Below are 20,817 nucleotides of genomic sequence, written 5' to 3' on the forward strand. Positions count from 1 at the left end.
TGTGGGTTGCTGCCTGGATAGCGGCAAGGTGTACGGTGGTGTTCAGTGGGCAAAATGTGTGCCTGTCGCTCTCCGGGAGGTGAGGGCACTGATGTGATAATACATTTTGTTCAACTTTTTCTCTCGATCAACCGGCAAAGTCCCAAAGATCAACTAGTAGCTCACGATCGACGGGTTGGCAACCCCTGCTGTAAGGGAACCTTGGGTTCATGCAAGACGACGAGGAGGAGTAAAATACGACGACAGGAGCAATATGTTTTAAGAAGGATACAAAAATGCTACAGCCGAACGGTGCCAGGATGAAGAGGCATGGTCAGAGGAGTAAAATACGCGTGAGTCACTCATTAATTTCTGTGTCCAACCTGGTAGATCATTAAAATTCAAACAAAATTCTACTTTGCAAGTGTTTAAACAAGACAAAAATGTGAGAAAATGTTCATGCTTATCTGAGAAAAGTGTGTAAAGTGTATAGTGAGGGGTTTTACAGCCTTAAATCATATACTATAATTGCAAAAAAACAAAGGTGGCTACTTCGTGGATTTCACTTATCAGGCCACTGCAGCAAAGTGGAGACAGTGGAGGATCATAACGGATGGCTCCAGGGTAATCACCGTGCATTGAGTCAAAGTGAAGAGGCTGCTCAGGTTATACAAGAGGAAAATGATTCAAGGGTAAAACATAGTTACAATAAAGCTATAATGGAACAGTTGTAACTAAAAGAATCCTGCACTGAAACAATAAACTAACTGCAGTGTCCTCTGGCAAAGTCTGAACTTCTTCCTTCAGACATTGTGGCTTTAGGATTACAACCTCTTTGCGTCTTATTAAGGCCATAATTCCTGCAGTCGCGAGATTTGGATTAGAGCTTTACGCAGAGGACGGACAGATCAGAGAAGCTTGCATGTGACAGCATGCAACAGGCGGCATCCACATACGGCAACATTCTATTTATTCAGCCATTTAAATCCAATTGCCTGTGCATTAGCCCGGCTTAGCGAATGAACAGCATGCGCGCACACAAAGGATCACAGCTAACGGCAAATACCATGATGGCTTCTAATCCTGTTGAGGGTATCGCTGTTGTCAAACATAACCCCCCACCCTCCGCAGACATATCCCTCCCCCACTTTAAACATCCATTCAACCATTTTCTATCCTGCTTGAGGGTCATTATAGGTGCTGTAGTCTATCCAAGCAGACCTAGTGGACTGGGCGCCAGTCAATCACAGAGTGGCTGGGAAGTGATCCTAATCCAGCTGTGTGAACCACAACATAATCAGTGGCCAGTTTTAATTCTATATACAAGTGCTTTACCAGTTTTCAGCATCTTGGTCCCACAGCAGCTGCCACCTTCATTCTCAGCACAATCACATAATGTAGCTCAGCACCCTCTCCCTCTAAATTAGTCGTGATTAATGTGTGTGCCGTCTTAATTAAATAACACCGTCTAATTAGGGGCTGGTTTTGGCGGGTAATGATGTCGTAAAATGGCAGGAATGGGATTGTGCAAGTAACAGAACGTTTGTAAAGCCCATCACACTCCCCTGAGGCGGTCACACTGGCCTGGTTTCACACACAAACACATTTCCCACCCGCCCCCAAAACCAGCCGCTTCGCAATTTGACAGTCACATTAAAATGCAAATAGCTTTCACGTGGATTACAGCACCCGGGGAGCCACCACGGGCATGCTTTTGCCTTCTGATATGACATGAGGCAGGTAACAGGTTGATTGCTGTTGACCCAGAGGTGGCTGTTAATAATGTTCGTTAACATGCTGTTGACGTGCCGCACGCACACACATCTGAGTAATCCATTTTATGTGAGTAAATACACAAAACGTCTTAATGTTGCTCCGCTATTGTCCTTAGGCGTGCCGTTTTATTGTGCTTATCTTCAGTTGTATTATAACCTGACAAGGCAAAGTGGTTTGCTTCACAAGCCCGTGTCAGAATGAGCTGATAGACATTGTTTGGAAAAGGGCGAGAACTTTGGTCAGTTGGGAGAAAGGTGGCAAAACAGCCTTTCCGTCTTTTCAGTCCAATCCAGTTACAATAAAACGGCTGCTATGGAACACCCATGCTAATCTCTAAACTGTGTCCCTTTGGTGGTTCCCAATCTACATGGTCTATGGAGGCAACACCTTCGGAGTCACCACCAAAAGCTGCAGCAACCCTTATTAAATGGGACAGTCCAGCCTTCGGGACATTTCCTGGTGACATCACATGTTGTTAAACTTATAACACGACACAAAGTGGCTACAAATTTGCTTTGAAAGATTACACAAACAACATTTAAGATTTGTGTCATCGTGTCTTGGGATTTGGAAGACTGGGAAGGATAGTAGCATCCATAGTAGCATCCTTCCCGAGACTGGGAAGAGAAGCCTGCATTTCTGGGCTCCAGGTCAATGGCCTTGAAATGCACATTGCATGTAAAAGCTTGTATTTTTCCACCTTTTTCTGCATTTACGTATAAACAGTACTGACACTGAATGGGATAAAGTTGTCCCACCAATATATAATTTTCTCTAAAGGGATATAAATTTTGGCAATTGGGCCATTATGTTATTCAAAAAATAATATAGAGTTAGAAATTCCACCGTTTTTGAGTTTGTAAATACACGGGCCTTGATGGAAACTGTCCTTTGTGCCAATAGATGGTACACATGAGGCAGTGGCATGGGAATTTACTTCAGCTATGGGAAGGATGTACATTTTGGGACACATCGGTAGTGCACCTTTGCATCAGTGGGTGTTTCGGCCTTTCAACACTGGACAATGAATGTTGTTAATGCGAGCGGCGATTTGTCCCACTTTGTTTGAACGCACCTTCTAACTTTCTCCCACACTGCACAGGTAGACTACAATACTGTACTTTTCCCCTTTTTCTTTCAGCTCATATTTGGTCCCAAATCCTGATACTATGCGGGAATGCATAAAGATTTGATGACCTTATTGAGTGCAAGTGTGCATATTTGTGGTACACAACGTCTGTTATGTATCTGAAAAACAAAATCCAGGCTCGTACTGGTGGATGGCGGCTCTGTACAGTATTTATCTCTTGCTTTAATTTCATATTGTTCCTGCCATAGTTTTACACGAAACATAATACATAATATAAACTAGATTACTATCATGTACGTATGTTTTGCTGATGTGACTAGCTAGTGCCCTGCTAATGCTAGTGCTGCTAATGCTAGTGCTGCTCATTCTATTTACATCTCGACTTCAGCCATGGTCACATTGACACAACCCCCCAAATAGCTGTCCTCGGCTATGCCTGCCAGTAAATAGCAGCTCGTAGCCCAAATTTTAGCTTGCAGTTCAATGTAACAAATCAGCCGAGAGATGGCTCGCAACTAAAAAACATTTGTTAGTTGGGACACACGTATGCCAAAGTACCACTACATAAATGACAATTTAAAAAAAGAACCAACAGTGCTCCATGAACTTCTCTCTTCTGTCTGGCAGGTGAGTAGTCCGTGATTACTCAAATCAGTGACTGTCGATACAAATAACTTTGGTCTTGTTGCGAGAGCCATCTGCCAGGGTTTTGAAGCTAAACTTACCAGTCAAAATACCCTTTCTTTGTCTATTTCTGCTCAGTATTTGTTCCTGCTTGTACAGTAGCTCCACAGTCACTGCTGCGTTTCCTCAAACTACGGTGCGTGCCAACGATCAAACAGGACGTGTGCACATTAATAGTGCGTCAAAACAAATTAGGCCATTAAAGGATGCTTTCGTTAACACGTTATTAACGCATTAACTTTGACAGCGCTAGTCTATACATATTGTGCGATCCTTCATTGCTGGGTTCTGTGTAAAAGGCAGAGGTGGATCAATAGTGGATCTGCTGTTCAGCGCTGATGTGCAGTTTTTCCGTGTGAAAGAAACTATTTTTTACAAGCCTCAAGCGTCTTTCTCCGTGCCCCAGATGCCGTCTGTCTCCTACAAAGTTCACAGATTGATCCATTCAGTTTTTTTGTGGTGTGATGAATTTGCAACAGAACTCACCTGAATAATGAACACCATCTCTGCACCAAATGCCAGGTCCAAGAAAATCCATGCGTATTAATGAGAAAGGGCACAGGTGGCGTGCAGCCTGAGGTCAAACAAAATTGTTCCCAGGGTTACCTTGAGCGAGGTGAGAGACATGGGCATTATGTGGTTGGCAGTGCGACATCCCCCTGCCCCCTGCAGTGCACCATTCTGGCTCTGCCACTGATCCCCTGCCAGAAAAGAAGCCATTCTTTCAAAGCCCTCACTGCAGCTTGTTCACTGCGTACAAATGCAAAGGAACACCCGTTCCCACAGCAGGGGCCGCCGGCAGCCACAAAAGGGATGTTGAACTTTTTCTTTGTGCTTTGGCGGCCTTGCTGCAGGCTCAGGGAGTGGTTGGGGGCGGCGATGCAAATAAGGTTCCAGTGTAGATCAAAAGACCTCCGCTTTGAGTCATCCCCCTCTTTTTTTATGCTCTGCTTCCATCACCTTTTTCAGTCACTCCGCCGCATTCGTGCCACCGCGGGTCTGCGCTCATCTTCTGAGGGCATCCCGGCAAGGCGTGAACGCCGCTCTTACATGTCTGTGTGGAACAGAGATGAGAACGCTAATGGTTTTTGGCAGGGCCCCGGTCCTCAGCGGACACACTGCTGGTGCGCGGAGACAAACAGTTGTCGATGTCTTTACTACAGCACCCCCTACTGGTGGAAGTGGAGCTTCACAGCATTCCAAAAGGAAGAAAAGCATGGGGGGTTGTTTAGGTGTGTTGGCCATATTCATAGGCTAATTTAGTTGATACTTTTTAGAACTGAGGATGTGTTGGAGTGGTCATGTCTCTTTAAGGGTGCCTGACATGATTCATCAACTTTGTTTAAATGTTATAAAGTGTCTGTAATTATGTTCTACATTGTTCGATTTTTGAAAGCCAACAGTAAATTCGCAAAAATGACATATATGGTTTAGGGCGCCAACCATGACGAACTCGCTCTCGTAGTTCAGGTAAATCAATCAGGTAAAACAAACATGGCGGTGTCTGAAACAGAGGATGTTTACAGTGATTATAGCAAAGATTTCAGCGATGTGTCAGTGTGTGTCAGTTTTGAGCAGGAAGAAACATTTGGAGATTAAATAAAGAATCATGGACATGGACTTGGTTGCCTTCAAAACACAGAATGGTAAGTGTAAATTACTCTGGAGTTGCTTATCCTTCTATTTTTGTTTTAAATCAGCTTCTTAATGAGTGTAAAGGGTTTTTTATAACCTGTTTGATTGTCCATCCATCCAGCTGACCTCGGGCGAGAGGTGGGGTACACCCTGGGCTGGTCGCCAGCCAATCGCAGGGCACATATAGACAAAAAATCATTCACACTCACATTCATAGCTATGGACAATTAACCTCACATGCATGTTTTTGGAATGTGGGGGAACGGGGAGAACACTGTCGCTGTTCTGTGTCAACGGCAAAGACACACAATTAGAGTACAGAACGACGCCTGTGGAAATGGTGGCTGCCAGGACGACGGTCCTGTCCCGTGGTGTTGTGATGAAAGAGATGGCTGCCTTCCGACATGCATTCACAGTGTCACACACAGGATGCTGGTCCAAAAAGGTTATTCCGCTATACCAGGGCTTGCTTGGGTGTGAAGTTGGACATCCAAAACTAACTTCTCCAACTCCAGTGGTGCGAGTTTGCCGGCTTGTGCCAGTTTCATGAAGTAGTATATGTAACATCCAAGACTCATGAAAGAAACTGTCACTTTCGTGCAACTATTTTATACCTCACACCAGACTGATGTGTTCTGTGTGAAAGACCCAGGAGAATCAATCCAATGTAATAAATAAATGCTAATTTTGCGGCATTTTGGCTGGGTCCTTGCCTAAAATGCAATGGCAGCCTATTGCTGGACTGTCTTTCACAACTCTTGTGCGGCTATTTTGCTGGATCTGTTCCTACAGGGGCTAATAAATGAATGCTCTATAGGAGAGCGTGGAGTGTTTCAACATTTCAGCTGAACCACGCCTGTCGGCTGCCGTCTTCTCGGCCAATCGGAGACAACAAACAAGATGGTTCGCAATGTCACCCCCGGCAACCAGGGCCAAGACAGATGGACTGATTATACAAAGTGATCCTCCCGGCAGTAGAAAATCACAACCTCACCTTCTACCTGATCATGCATTGTTAAGAAGGCCCTAACCTAACATCTCCAGAGTACCTGAACCTGAACAGTTCACTTGAACAAATCTCCTCACCATGACCCTGTGTGTGGCGCGGCTAGCTACAAGGGCATATTTTCCCACCAGTTGAAGGACACCTCGCAAATGCATAAATGGATTCCTGTCAGCAGTTTGACATGATGGTGTCAAGGCCCAATGTAATGGGGAAATCTGAGCATTTTTACTGATTATTTAGATGGAAAGGTGTTGAAGAAAAGGCAGGATCGTGGAGGAAATGTGTTTGCAGTAAGTAATCTCTCAGTGTCCACCTAACTTTTCCTTTAAAAGCAACGGCTGATCAATCAGACCACAATCAGGCGAGACGTTGGGATCAATCATAATAGGGTGAGACGTTGGGAAAGAGAGAGGTCAGAGAGAGAGTGACTGTCTTACTCCATGCTTCCAGCCGACAGCAGGATGAGGTTGTAGAGGTTGGCGAAGATGCAGAGGGAGAGGATGGTGCTGAAGAACATTATCATCCAGGAGCCGTGATCGTCGCGGAACATTTTCAGGCGCAGGTATCGACCTGAAGGCACACACACGCACGGATGCGTCAAAAACAGCTTGTCGAGTGGCAAACACGCACCATCATGGAGATGAAACGAAATAAACTGGCCGCTCGGATCAATAACGTCGCAGTCTGTTGGACATGTGCCCTTTGGGATCTAAATGAAGATAAAGGACCACTTTGTGGTGTCGCTTCCACAACCCGGGAGTGATTGTCTTTCAATATCCGAGGTACAGTATCATCATCAATCCCCGCGAGAAAACACCCACCTCGCACTTAGTTTCGGCCACGGGGTTTGAACCGTACGAGTTCTGCTCGATTAGAGAAATAATTCAAACACTCGTGATCTGTGGCGTTTATTTTTATTTATTTTGTGCCTTGTGCAGCCCTGCTTGGAATCAAATTATGGAGAAATACAGTATCTCTCTGGCAGAGCTTGAGATTGATTCGGATGCAAGGCCTTCTGAGCTGAATACGCAATCACGCAGCCGCGTTCTCTGGTGGCGCCGCTGCTGGCGACAGGGGACGACGTTTAGCTTGTCGGCTTACCCTCAGTGCTTCAGGGGTTTGTGTCAAGCACAACACAACCACTTTGACTTGTCAGATCCTGATTACATCTGTAATTAAGGTTGTTCTAGTCAAAATGAAATGGAAAAAAAGCAATAACTTGGAACGTATTACAAACAGACAGCAGGTAATTACATATGAATAATGCAATTACTGCCAGTCATTGAGCTAAACCCACTCCCACTGGGATTCCCCAATGGAAGTCACCTCATCTCAGCAAATGTGGGACAAACTGAAGTATATAATAAATACTTGAGTCCATTTTATTATCTTACCAACATTCTTGATTTGAATAACAAGACTACCAAAAGCATGATCAAATTCACCCTTCCTAAGTACTGTGGCCCTTCATGACTAGCACATTAGCAGGACTAGCTTTTGCTTCACTAGCGGTACTACAGTAGCCGTACTAGCATTAGCTACACAAGTCGTGCCACTAGCAGCACGTACGTGAGTACAGTAGCAGCACCGCCATTACTACTAGTACTAGTACTGCTTGTACCACTAGTGTAGAGTGACCATAATTTGGCTACTGAAAACCAGGACCTCAGGTCAAATGCTTGTTGAGTTTTGGAATGTAACCAAAACTGGGAATTTGAACCACAGTTGTGCATGATGTCCCCAACTTTAGAAGACTTCAACCCCGCAAGAGTCAGAGAATTAACGCCCTGCATATGCTTTGCTATTTTTAATGACGTCACATGCAGCAGAGTGCCCTAATGACCCAATGAAAAACAGTCATCTGATCAGTTTGAAAAAAACAAAACAAAAAAAACAAAACAGGACAGCCAGGACAGGATGTGAAAACGGGGCATGGCCTGCGAAAACAGGATGTTGTACTACAGCACGACAGCTGCTAATATGCTCTAATTCCACTATTGTAACAACTGGTAATACATTTGCGAAACTAGCAGTGAAACTAGCTAGTAACTTATTAGCTGTTCTTGGCATTGGCATGTAGCTACACTGTTACATTCACAGTAGCAGACTTTATCTACGTGACATTAGCTGCATTTGTGCTGCCAACAGTGAAATAAATGAGCATTCTAGTAGCGCGACAAACAACGACCACAAACATATAGTATCAACCAAGGGTGTGCAGAGTGCGGCGGTCATTGGCAGCCAAAGGCTGTTTTTTTATTGGCCCACGGCACATTGTAAAAATATAATTTAACAAGTCAAATGTGGGAAAAATACAACAGCGGAAAAAAATGGGAAAATCAGCAGTAATTTTACAAGAATAGCGTCAACATATGAAAGAAAAAGTGGTAAAATCAAAACAAAATAAAAGTTGTGATGGTGTAATGTTACAAGAATGAAGTCAAAATATTATGGGAATTAAAAGTCATAATCACGAGAAGAATTTTTACAAGAAGAAAGTTGAAATCGTTGGAAAATTTTTTAAAAAACAGCAGAAATAAAAGAAATTGATGGAATTCAAGAAATAAGTCAAAATATTACAAGAAAAAAGTCGTATTTGAACAAGAGGTCATAATATTTAAAAATATATATAATTTAATTTTTTGAAAATTCGGTTGCAGAAAAAGTTAGAATGTTACGACATTAAAGTCCAAATATTATGGATCAAGTCATAAATATGAGAAGAAACTTTAAAAGAAGAAAGTTTCAATAGTTAAAAAATGAAAAAGAAATGGGGGAAAAAAATAGATTTCCAAGAATAAACTTGTAACATTATGAGGGAAAATGTCATTTTAGCAACAGAGTTGAACTATTAAGGAAAAAATGTTATTTTTTAAAAGTAGTAATACAATGAGAAACAAACAAAACAAAATAAAGTTGTAATTTTTGGAAAATTAAGTTCCCTAAAAAGTTATGTTATGATAATAAAGTCATAATAATACAAAAAGAGAATTTACAAAGATTGCCTAAGAAGAAAGATGAAATTTGGGGGAAAACAGCAAAAATGGGGGAAAAAAGAGCAAAGAGTGATGTTGATATTAACAATAGGCTTTTTCACCTAGATGACAAAGCTGAGATACAGTATTTTCTAAAAAAAATATACATCACTTCTTAACATATCTACAAAATATCATCCTTTCACGTGGCCCTCGCTGGTAAAATGTTTGGACAGCCCTTGTATAAACGTGTTATAATACTCATATTATCCTCGCTGACAACGTTCTACTGCCATTTGTCTTTTCGTGAGTTAATAATCAGCATAGCGAGTCTGACGCTTCAAGGTTATTCACTCCGCCAAGCTCAGCTGTTCACCTCGAGCTCCACTATTTTACATATGGTGCATCCATACACATCTTTGAGGCTTTGACGCCAAAAGCGGCCATCTTTGTCGTTCCACCCTTTTAAGCATATACAATTTCCTGAATGTTGCTGTAATTTGCCACAGGCAGGACTGCCCAGTGTTGAGCCCAGACCATACGTCTTCCTCTGTGGTATTTCAGGGCTCATCACGGTTGCATAATTGAATTCACTTGCATGGCTGAACTTAATTGCCTCCAGTGCCAATGAGCCTTTGCTTTGGTCAGAGGTACGTGCATGGTGTATATCTGCAGATGTGACTGTTTTTTTTTCTTCATAAAAGGAGGTCTCCAGTATGCCCATGCCGTTTTAAGACGGCGAGCACCCTGATAAGAGATGATTCATGGGGGCTGTCCAAGCTGGAGGCTCAGTCCTTGCACGGGACCTAACGTGCGAAAGAGATGGCCACACACAAATGAATGCTGAGAAAAAAAGCATACACCGTTTTTTCTTTGCCTTTTATTCACTTTAGTCGCTGTATGAAAGAATTGGCCGGAAAAGACATTGTCCTGACGTGAGACGCGCCTCTTTTTTATGAAAGAGCAAATGTCTCCATCTAGTGGTGACTGAAGAACACGCGCCATACGCCGATGAGACGCTCGAAAACCTACTAAGTACTAATTGGGCCAGTCACCCTGCTGGATACCACACATATTCATTTTTCATCACGTTCTAATTACATTTTAAATGGCCGACTGACGCCCCAAATTTTTAATTAACTGAAAAGTCTCCTGCTGAGTCCGAAATTGTCTACTGTTTAAAATTGCATCTTCTTTCCATTTTCTCTCCATGATATCCTATTTTAATTCCTGCCTTATCCAAAACGTATTTATTTTGCTTCGTCATCTCTGGATTTCCTGTGCTCTTGTGTCTCCTTTATTTGCGGAACACATTGTTGTTGTGCTTGCAGTCTCTTTTTATTTCGAGCATCATCCTAATAACTGTGGCCTTCTTTGGCATCTCTCCCAACAAAACACAGCTAGCCTCCACTGCGTCTTAGCATGTACACAAATCATTCATCTGCTTGGTTTTCAGCAGCTATTTCGGTTCTTGTCATTTTTTGTCCTGCTACTTTTTTCAGCAGTGTTTTCTGTTAGCCTTGTGCCTTCTCTCCTGCCATGTCCGTGTATGCAGTGTTATCAGTTTATTAGTTCTTTTGTCCCGCGGCTAGGCTAGTATCTGTTGAACTTTTACCCGTCTTGGCATTTTTTTGTTCTCGTTATCCTTTTCTGGACTTGTCAATATATTTTACAGTACATTGGTCTCTCTGCATCTTGGGATCCTAATTATGGGCTACACGCCGCCCGTGACACCTACAAGAGATGTCCAAACTTCGAGGGTCCCTGACATGATTTATCAGCTTTGCTTAAATGTTATATATTGTTTGGAATTATGTTCTACATTGTTCAATTTTTAAAAGTGAACGGTAAATTTGCAAAAATTACATTTATAGTTCATGGCACCAGCCATGACAAGCTAGCTCTCGCAATTCAGTCTCATTTCCGGAAGTGGTACTATCACTCAGCTACACAAACCTAGCAGTGTATAAAGACAGAAGATGTTTACAGTGATTATAGCAAAGATTGTGTCAATAGTTTTCGAGGAGAAAAGAAAAGAGGGGAGAAACTTTGGCGATGAAATAGAGAACTTGCAGAACATGGTCTTAAGTCTTAAGACATGGAGATGAAGATTGGTCGCCTTCAAAACACAGTATGGTCACTTTGTTGCTTAGCCTTCAATTATTGTTTTAAATTGGCTTCTTAAATAGCCTTGTCGCTATCATGGAATGGTGTTTAGAAGACATTATGTAAACAAGACCGACTCTGTTCTGTGGCAACTTTGATGTAGTTGTCGTTCTTGTCTTGTTTTTTTCCTCCGGTACTATTCCGCCAGCGGAATAGCATTCTTTTTCAAAATGCATTCATACCGTACTTTCAAGCCAAATGCTTCTTGTAAAGGTGTTCCAGTCATCAGTGAAATCAACACTGCAAAAAAAATAATTTGGGGTGGCCGTCCATGTGTCTCTCATTCTCTGCACTTGCTTTGTCCATTTTTGTCTTAAACCTTCCTTTTTTGGAAAAGAAAAACTTACAGTATCACTCGGATGCTAAATAACCTCCAGCAGCAACACGTTTTGGCCTTACTACTATTTTAACGAAAAATATACTGAACCAAATTATTAGTATAATAATCATTATACTGCTGCAACCACAATTTGCAAAAACGTAAACAATACATCAAACTAAATATCAATCTTCGAGAACCAATAAATACTGTATGTACCTTGCCGTTTAATATATATATATACAGTCAAACTTGTCTATAGCGGCCACTAGAGGGAGTCTGCAAAAGTGGCCGCTATAGACAGGTGGCCTCTATAGACAGGTTGGCGTCCAGTTTGAAGGTTGACCAGTAGAGGAAAAAAAAGAAAAAAAAGGGGGAATTTTTTTTAAATAATAATGTTTACCAGTAGAGGGCACTGCGGACTGCTGATAAAAGTTGTACAGCACTACTAGGCTTGGTATTATCATGGTTCTAATCCTGAACATGCATGAGTCAAACAGTAGCACATCACATAGTACAATTCACAATTTTGCATGTTCAAAAAGGAGTAGGAAGAAGCAAAGCTTATTTAATCCTACCCCTCATCAGTTTCACATCAGTTGCAATACATTTATTCACCTCTTGTTCTTCCAAGTGTACTTTGTAGGTCTACATGACAATGTAGTGCAATCATAGCCAAGGTTTTTACTTACTAAAAGAAAGCTAGAGGCTTAATAATAACTGATAGAATATATCCACCACCCACAGAACAAAGCTGTGCTAGTAATGTCTTACGCTTGTTTTTCATATTTTACTTTTTACAGCTTTAGTTCATCAGGAAGTGACGGGAAGTGACGGTGGGCGTCCCGAGCAGGAGAGCTAGGCTCAGTGCTAGCTGTGAGTTTCGACAGAGTTGGGAAGTGTGTTTATGTTGGCGTGGATATAAAGTCCTGCAGTGTTCTCCGCTGTTAATAAAGCCATTAAAGTGCATCGGCGACGTGAGTCTCTCCTTCCCCACAACAAGCGGCATTACAGTATTGACCAGTGCACACCAGGAAATAAACGGTGTCATTTCTTACAGGCATTGGCTGGACAGCTATGTAGTGGGGCTTGTTTAACCTTTGCCTTGTGGGCAAGCAGGAAGGAGAGACGATGCTGAGAGATGTGTGTGTGTTCTGAGCTGCTGTCTGGTGGCCGCGTTCAAGAAATAAAGTTGGCAGAAGAAACAGGAGAAGTTTCCTTCTTTGCTTCGGAGCTGAATAACACTGACAAGTTAACGGACTAGTAGCGAACGGAAAAGAAGACGGCTTTTTTTCTGTCGAATACAGAAGATGAGGACTTTGATGGATTTGTGGATGAGGATTGATGAAAAATAACGTGAGTATATTCTAAAATACTTCAATTAAGTACAACCAAACTCAGTTTTGCTCCCGCTGCCACATGCATGCTGGCGTATGTTTTTTTTTTTTTATTGTAGCGTCGCTGGGAGCACGTCCTGTTCCCAGCCTACTTTGCGGTAATGTTTTGGTGCAAATGCTCTTAAAGTTACATGTTTGACCAGGAAATAGCAAGCTCAAAAGAAGACAGCTTTTAAATGTGGAACAACTGACAGTTTGTGTGGATCTTATGAATGATTGTGACTGAGCTAGGACTCAGTAATTAAAGTCTACACACGACGGCTTCATTGATTGAAAAACAAAACTTTTTCGTGCATGAAGCTTCTAATGTTTTCTTCGACCGGCTCGCCGACACCATCAAGGACCAGACGATCCCTCTGGAAGCTCCCGCGAACCTTGATGACCTCATCGCCTTGGCGAGAAGCGACTCAACGATCGCAAGGCGGACAAGAGACGCTCAACTCCTGGATGCGGCCATGGCGGATACCCTGCTCACCAGACTCCGCCTCGGCAGCCCGCTCTCATCGACTCTCCTCCGGGACCGAGGTTTGACGAGCCCATGCAGCTGGGAGGAAGTCGCCTTACTCCCGCCGAGAGGAACCGACGTAAGCTTCCACGTCTGTGCATCTACTGCGGCCAGGCTGGTCATACCATCACCGCTGTCCCGTCTGCCCCGACAGCCCATGCACTCAAGCTTCCCATCCCAGCCCTCCACACTCTCCCACGGACACGCCCCCTGGCATTACTTCCTCGTCGGACACGGCAGGCAGACTACAACTCCCAGGTACACTCTCCTGGTCAGATGGACAAATAGATGTTTACACATTCATTGATTCCGGAGCAGATGACAGCTTTGTTGACGAGTCCTTTGTTACACAATTTAGCATTCCTGTAACGAAATTACCTGTGTCCAAAGTAGTGCATTCCCATGATGGGTGCCACCTAGCGACGGTTACACACCAAACCGCTCCACTTTTTCTCAGTGTCTCAGGTAATCATCTTGAGTCTATGCACTTTTATGTCATTCCTTCCCGCGTGGCACCCATTGTGCTAGGGCTTACCTGGTTACTTAAACACAACCCACACATTGACCCCACACATTGACTGGGCTAAGTCTACCATTATTAACTGGAGTGTTTTCTGTCACTTTCACTGTCTTAAATCCGGATGCCCACGCTTTTCGTCCGCGCATGTAAAGCCACCTGAAAAAATTGATCTTTCCTTCGTCCCCTCTCTTTATCACGACTTTCACGAGGTATTTAGCAGTGAGAGAGCCCAGTCACTTCCTCCTCACCGGCCATAGGATTGTGCCATTGAACTTCTCCCAGGTGCTGTGTTGCCATCCACTCGGCTATATAACATCTCCAAACCTGAGAGGGAAGCCTTAGAGCAATACATCTCCACATCTCTTGCGGCCGGCCTCATTCGTCCCTCCTCGTCACCATTAGCTGCTGGATTTTTTTTTTTGATAAAAAGGACAAATCTCTACGACCATGTGTCGACTACCGCTCACTCAATGATATTACTGTTAAAAACAAATACTCTCTGCCATTACTGGACTCTGCTTTTAAGCCCCTGCATACTGCTAAAATATTTTCCAAGCTTGATCTCCGTTGCGCCTACCATCTGGTTCGCATCCGAGAGGGTGACGAATGGAAAACTGCGTTTAATACCCCCCCTCAGACATTTCGAATATTTAGTCATGCCCTTTGGGCTCACCAACGCACCCACCATTTTTCAGAGTTTTATAAATGACGTCCTTCGGGATATGCTTGGCCGGTTTATTTTTGTCTATTTAGACAACATACTCATTTTTTCCTCCTCATATGAGGAACACGTTCAACACGTTCGGTTGGTCCTCCAAAGGCTACTAGAGAACAAACTATTTGTCAAGGCTGAGAAGTGCTCTTTCCACACCCCTACTGTTTCCTTCCTGGGTTTCATTGTGGAGCGCGGTCAACTTAGCCCCGACCGAGCTAAAATTCAGGCTGTGGTCGATTGGCCTACATCAAGAAAGCTCCTTCAAAGGTTCCTAGGCTTTGCAGACTTCTATTGTCGGTTCATTAGAAACTTTAGTCGTGTCGCAGAACCTTTGACGAAGCTCACATCTGTTAAAATCCCCTTTACATGGACCCCAGAGGCTGATTCAGCATTTACAAAGCTAAAATCTTTATTTACTACTGCTCCTGTGCTTATTCACCCCAACCCCTCTTCTCAATTTGTCGTCGAGGTTGACGCTTCTGACACAGGCATAGGGGCCGTCCTCTCCCAGTGCTCGACCACCGACCAGAAGCTGCACCCCTGCGCCTTCTTCTCTCGTCGCCTGACATCTGCGGAACACAACTATGACATTGGCAACAGAGAGTCATTGGCCGTCATCTTAGCACTGCTGGAGTGGAGGCACTGGCTGGAGGGCTCGGAACTCCCCTTTATTGTGCACACGGACCACAAAAACCTGGCATACCTCTGCGCTGCCCAGCGCGTCAACCCACGACAGGCACAGCGGGCCCTTTTCCTCACCCGGTTTAACTTCACCCTGACTTACCGCCTGGGCTCTCTGAACAGTAAACCAGACGCTCTCTCTCGACTACATTCTCCTTTCCCAGAGGAACCCCGCCAGGAATTTATTATCCCACAGTCCCGCATTCTTGGTGCCCTTCAGTGGTATATCAAGGAAGTCACTGCTCCTGAAGGATGCCCTGCTAACCGGCTGTTTGCCATCCCGAACTTCGCCCCGATGTCCTTCAGTGGGCACACAAGTCGAAGATGGTGTGCTACCCTGGAGTCTCCCTCACCACTTTTCTTCTGTCGCCACAGTTCTGGTGGCCCTCCTTTCGAGCTGATGTCCGTGAATTCGTGGCCGCCTGTCCCATTTGCGCCCGAAACAAGTCATCTCACCAGGCTACGGCGGGCCTTCTGCGGCCGCTTCCCATCCCCTCCCGCCCTTGGTCTCACATAGCACGGGATTTTGTGACAGGACTACCTCCATCCAACGGCAAGACAGTCATCCTCACAATAGTGGACGCTTCTCTAAGATGGCTCACTTCGTCACCCTCCCCAAGCTTCCTTCGGCACGCGAGACCTTGGACCTACTGGTTTCCCACGCCTTCCAACTCCATGGTATCCCCCTGGACGTGGTCTCGGACAGGGGTCCCCAATTTACATCGGCAGTCTGGAAGTCCCTTGGAGCCTCGCCCAGCTTGTCCTCAGGCTACCATCCCCAGACCAATGGCCAAAAAGAACGAGCCAACCAGGACTTGGTGGCCGCCATCCACTGTCTCTGCCATCAACAACCCGCCTCTTGGTCCTTCAATTTATCATGAATTGAATACGCACGCAACAACCTTGCCCGCTGCCACGGGCCTCTCCGCATTTCACGTGGCTTATGGGTACCAACCACCGGCGTTCCCCTCGCTAGAGTCGGAAGTGGCAGTTCCCTCCATTGCTGCACACCTTCGTCGCGCTTGCCGGGCCTGGCGCAACACGCGAGTAGCCCTAGCACGGACTTCCGAACGCAATCAGCGTTTAGCCAACCGCCACCGCTCGATTGCTCCAGAGTACAAGCCGGGACAAAGGGTGTGGTTATCGTCCCACGACTTACCTCTCCACACCAAATCAAAGAAGCTTCAACCCAGATACGTCGGCCCTTATCCCATTGTACGTGTCCTGAACCTGTCCTCTGTTCAGCTCTGCCTTCCAGAATCCCTCAGGATACACCAGGCATTCCACGTCTCCCTCCTGAAGCCCGTCTCCTCCAGCACCCTTAGCCCTCCGGAGGTGCCTCCTCCTCCTCCCAAGCTGGTTGACAGCCACTCAGCATTTACAGTCAAGGCCATTTTGGATGTGAGAAGAAGGGGCAAGGGTTTCCAGTATTTAGTGGACTGGGAGGGGTACGGCCCTGAGGACCGCTCGTGGATCTCCCGCCATCCATTTAAGCTGACTGCTTGCAGCTGGAGGCCGCTGGTTCTTTGATTCTGACAACCGCTGCCTGCCCACACGTGGACTCCTTCTACGCCACCAGATAGCCTTTTTCCTACTTCCTAGTTTAGCCAGGCTAGCCCAGCTGTTTCCCAGCTACCCAGCCAATTCCTTTAGTTTCTAGACTATTTCATGGTGATTCCTACTTTCGACTTTTGTACACCATCGCTTTCCGTTACTGTGTGGATTTTTGCCTGCGCACTTGCATTAAAAGTGTTGAACTGCATCTTAAGCTCCCTGCCTCTGCTTCTGGCGTCCCAACCCCCTCTACATTTGTCACATGAGCAGCTGCTTGCTACTTGTTGATGTCCAAGCAGAAGCTGTAGCAATTCTACATTTGATCAATTTGACGTTTTTAGGTTTGTCAGATCAACTCCCGTAGATGTTCGGACTTGTCTGCACCCTTAATCACCGAGCAGTTCTATTTACACTCATTAAATTTGTATTTCATTACACACCTCATACATAGAAGAGATTCCGTGTCGACAATTTAGAGACATTGTCGCTACATTTAGCAATTAAGGGTGCACATTTAAGTGTTTCTTGCGTCATCCATTCATCCGGTAATTAAATACAAGCCATCAACAAAGGTGAAGAAACCACTGAGCAGGTGCACGGGAGTGAGTTGCACATCACGCTGTCTAATGAACGTCTGAAAGCTGTAAACATCTGTCCACAATGTAACCCATCCCTGACCAACAGAGCCAAGAAGGTAGAGTTTGGACACAATCCTCTATCGCCTTGCCGCACCACACCTTCCTGGCAAGCGTGTCCAAAGTGTGGGCCAGGAGCCATTTGTGGAACGTGGCTCATTGCAGAAATAAACAAAACCTCACCAGCAAATGTGAAAAATAGAGAAAATAGAAAAAAGTCATAATGTAATTAGAAAAAGCTAAAATGTTGATACAAATAACTAATAAAAACACAAATATTTGGCTTTACATATGTATAATGTACTGTATATGCAGACTTGATCAAAATCTTAAGACCAGTTGAAAAATTGCTAGAATTTGCATTTTGCACATTTGGATCTTAATGAGGTTTTAAGTAGAGCTACAATATGCAAAAACAACAAGGGGGAGTGAGACAAAAACATTTTGAAAAAGTCATTTATTGAAAACAACAATTAAACTGAAATAGGCTGTTTATCAGCTGATCAAAAGTTTAAGACCATCGCTCAAAAAATTACAAAAAACTCTCCAAACCAGAACAAAAATGTTCTCAGTAGGACTCAGTAATGAGAAGCTCCACCGTTCTTGGTCATCACTTCAAAAATGGGTTTGGGCATGCTTGATGCGAGTGTTTCCAGGAGGCTAGTGGGAACATTGCTCCAAGTGGTGAAGATGGCTTCACCAAGGGCATCAACTGTCTGGAACTGATGGCCATTTTTATAAACTTCCCTTGCCATCCATCCCCAAATGTTCTCTATGGGCTTTAAATGAGGGGAACATGCAGGATGGTCCAAAAGAGTAATGTTATTCTCCCTGAAGAAGTCCTTGGTCAAGCCAGCATTGTGAACTGCAGCGTTGTCCTGTTGAAGAACCCAGCTGTTACCACACAGACGAGGGCCCTCAGTCATGAGGGATGCCCGCTGCAACATCTGCATCCGTTTGACGACCCTGCACCACCTGAAGCTCCAGTGTTCCACTGAATGAAAAAGCACCCCAGACCATGATGGACCCCCCTCCACTGTGCCGGGTAGAAAACATCTCAGGTGGGATCTCCTTGTCATGCCAGTAACGTTGGAAGCCATCTGGACCGTCAAGGTTACATTTTTTCTCATCAGAGAATAAAACTTTTTTCCACCTTTCAATGTCCCATGTTTGATGCTCCCTGGCAAAGTCTAAACGGGCACTTTTGTGGCGTTGAAGGAGACAAAGTCTTTGAATTAGTTTTTTGTTTTTTTAAACCCAGTAAGGGCCTTAATTGGGTGGAAGACCGCCCTGTGTCTTGATGGACAGCCAATCGGATCCTCCGGCTCAGCGCAGGTGTGATTTTTTTGGGTCTACTACTTGACTTTTTTGTTCCATAATGCTCAGGATTTAAAAAAAAAATGTAGAATGACTGTCTTACTGCGCCCAACCTCAGCAGCCATGGCACGCTGCGAGAGGCCTTGCTTATGCAGCTCGACAATCCGACCACGTTCAAAAAGAGAACGCTTCTTAGCTTTAGCCATCAGGAGGGCATGACAGTGTGAATGCCTGACACAAAATGAACATTTTGAGCAGATTGTTTTTTATAGTCTGTGGTCTTAAACTTTTAATCAGGTGATAAACAAACTATTTCAGTTTTTTTTTTTTTTTTTTTTTTTAATTACAAGTTCCAAATGCTTTTTGTCTCACTCCCCCTTCTTGCTTTTGCATATTGTCATAAAGTCAAAGATGGCGCCCTCCGTGGCAGACGTCTCTGTCTCACTCTCCCGTTTTTTTTTCCATTTTTTGCTATTTTATTGTTCATTTTGGACATTCAACGCACTCACGCAGTACATTACAACAGAGAGAAACTCTTGAACATCGGCAGGGTTCATCATGATCTTTCATTCAACCTCTCAGACTTTGGCTTTCTTCTGCGCCGGGAGAACGCAGCAGCCTGCGGGCCTGGTGAGCTGAATAACCGGCGAGCAAAGCATCCGAGGCGGAAACGAGGCAAGAGAGGCGGCCTGCATGCTAGGCTAAAAGCTAGAGCGACTAGGCCACCGCTACCAAGCCTGCTGCTAGCCAACGTCCGCTCTCTTGAAAACAAGATGGACGAACTAAGAGCAAGGATTACAGCTACAGTTTGCATATCGCCAGAACCGGTCCACGGATGATGCAGTCAACACTGCCATCCACACAGCCCTTTCTCACCTACAGGGCCAGGACACATATGTCAGAATGCTATTTATAGACTACAGCTCTGCTTTTAATACAGTCAGCCCCCACAAACTCACAAATAAGCTCCTCACACTTGGCCTGTCACCCTCCCTCTGTAACTGGGTGTTTAACTTTCTAACAGGCAGGCCCCAGTCAGTCAGAGTCCACAATCGCACATCCAGCTCAAGAATTGTGAGTACTGGGACCCCACAGGGGTGTGTGCTGAGTCCGCTCCTCTACACGCTCTTCACCTACGATTGCGTGGCCTCCCAGAACAACACCAGCATCATTAAATTTGCGGATGACACTACAGTCATCGGCCTGATCACTGGTGGTGTTGAAACATCATACAGAAGAGAGGTGGCGGACCTCATAGCTTGGTGTCGTGATAACAATCTCCTTCTCAATACAGATAAGACTAAAGAGATGATCATCGACCCAAGAACAAGGGAAAAGGAGCCGCATAGACCCCTGTTTATTGATGAGACTGAGGTGGAGAGGGTGAAAACCTTCAAGTTCCTTGGCACACACATCAGCGAGGACCTCACCTGGTCTCACAACACCCAACAAATTATGAAGAAGTCCCAAAGGAGACTGTACTTCCTGAGAAGACTGAGGAAATTTGGCATGTCCACCACAATCCTGAGTTGCTTCTACAGATGCACTATGGAAAGTGTCCTTACAGCCTCCATCACTGTTTGGTACGGTAACTGTACAACACGTGATAGGAAGGCACTCCAGCGGGTGATCAAGACCTCACAGAACATTGTTGGGGCAGCCCTCCCCTCACTGCAAGACATTTATAAATCTAGAGTCCTACGAAGAACAAACAACCTCATCAAGGACAGCACACATCCACAACACTCATTATTCACACTCCTACCGTCAGGCAGACGCTACAGGAGTTTGAAGTCCAGGACCACAAGGCTGGCGAACAGCTTTTACCCACAGGCCATCAGGCTTCTCAACGAAGCACTCACA

The 20,817-nt window shown here is 44.7% G+C and overlaps 1 protein-coding gene across 1 annotated transcript in view; it reads right to left on the minus strand.

Annotated features, from left to right (window-relative positions):
• The window catches only part of tmem117 (transmembrane protein 117), a 57,426-nt gene that overhangs the window by 26,733 nt on the left and 9,876 nt on the right, over positions 1-20,817 (minus strand). The window contains exon 2 of the mRNA XM_054775860.1: positions 6,608-6,740. Coding sequence (XP_054631835.1) covers positions 6,608-6,740 — 133 coding nt within the window. The remainder of the gene's footprint in view (positions 1-6,607; positions 6,741-20,817) is intronic.

Source organism: Dunckerocampus dactyliophorus, chromosome 5, assembly GCF_027744805.1.
Source record: "Dunckerocampus dactyliophorus isolate RoL2022-P2 chromosome 5, RoL_Ddac_1.1, whole genome shotgun sequence".
Classification (NCBI taxonomy): Eukaryota; Metazoa; Chordata; class Actinopteri; order Syngnathiformes; family Syngnathidae; genus Dunckerocampus; species Dunckerocampus dactyliophorus.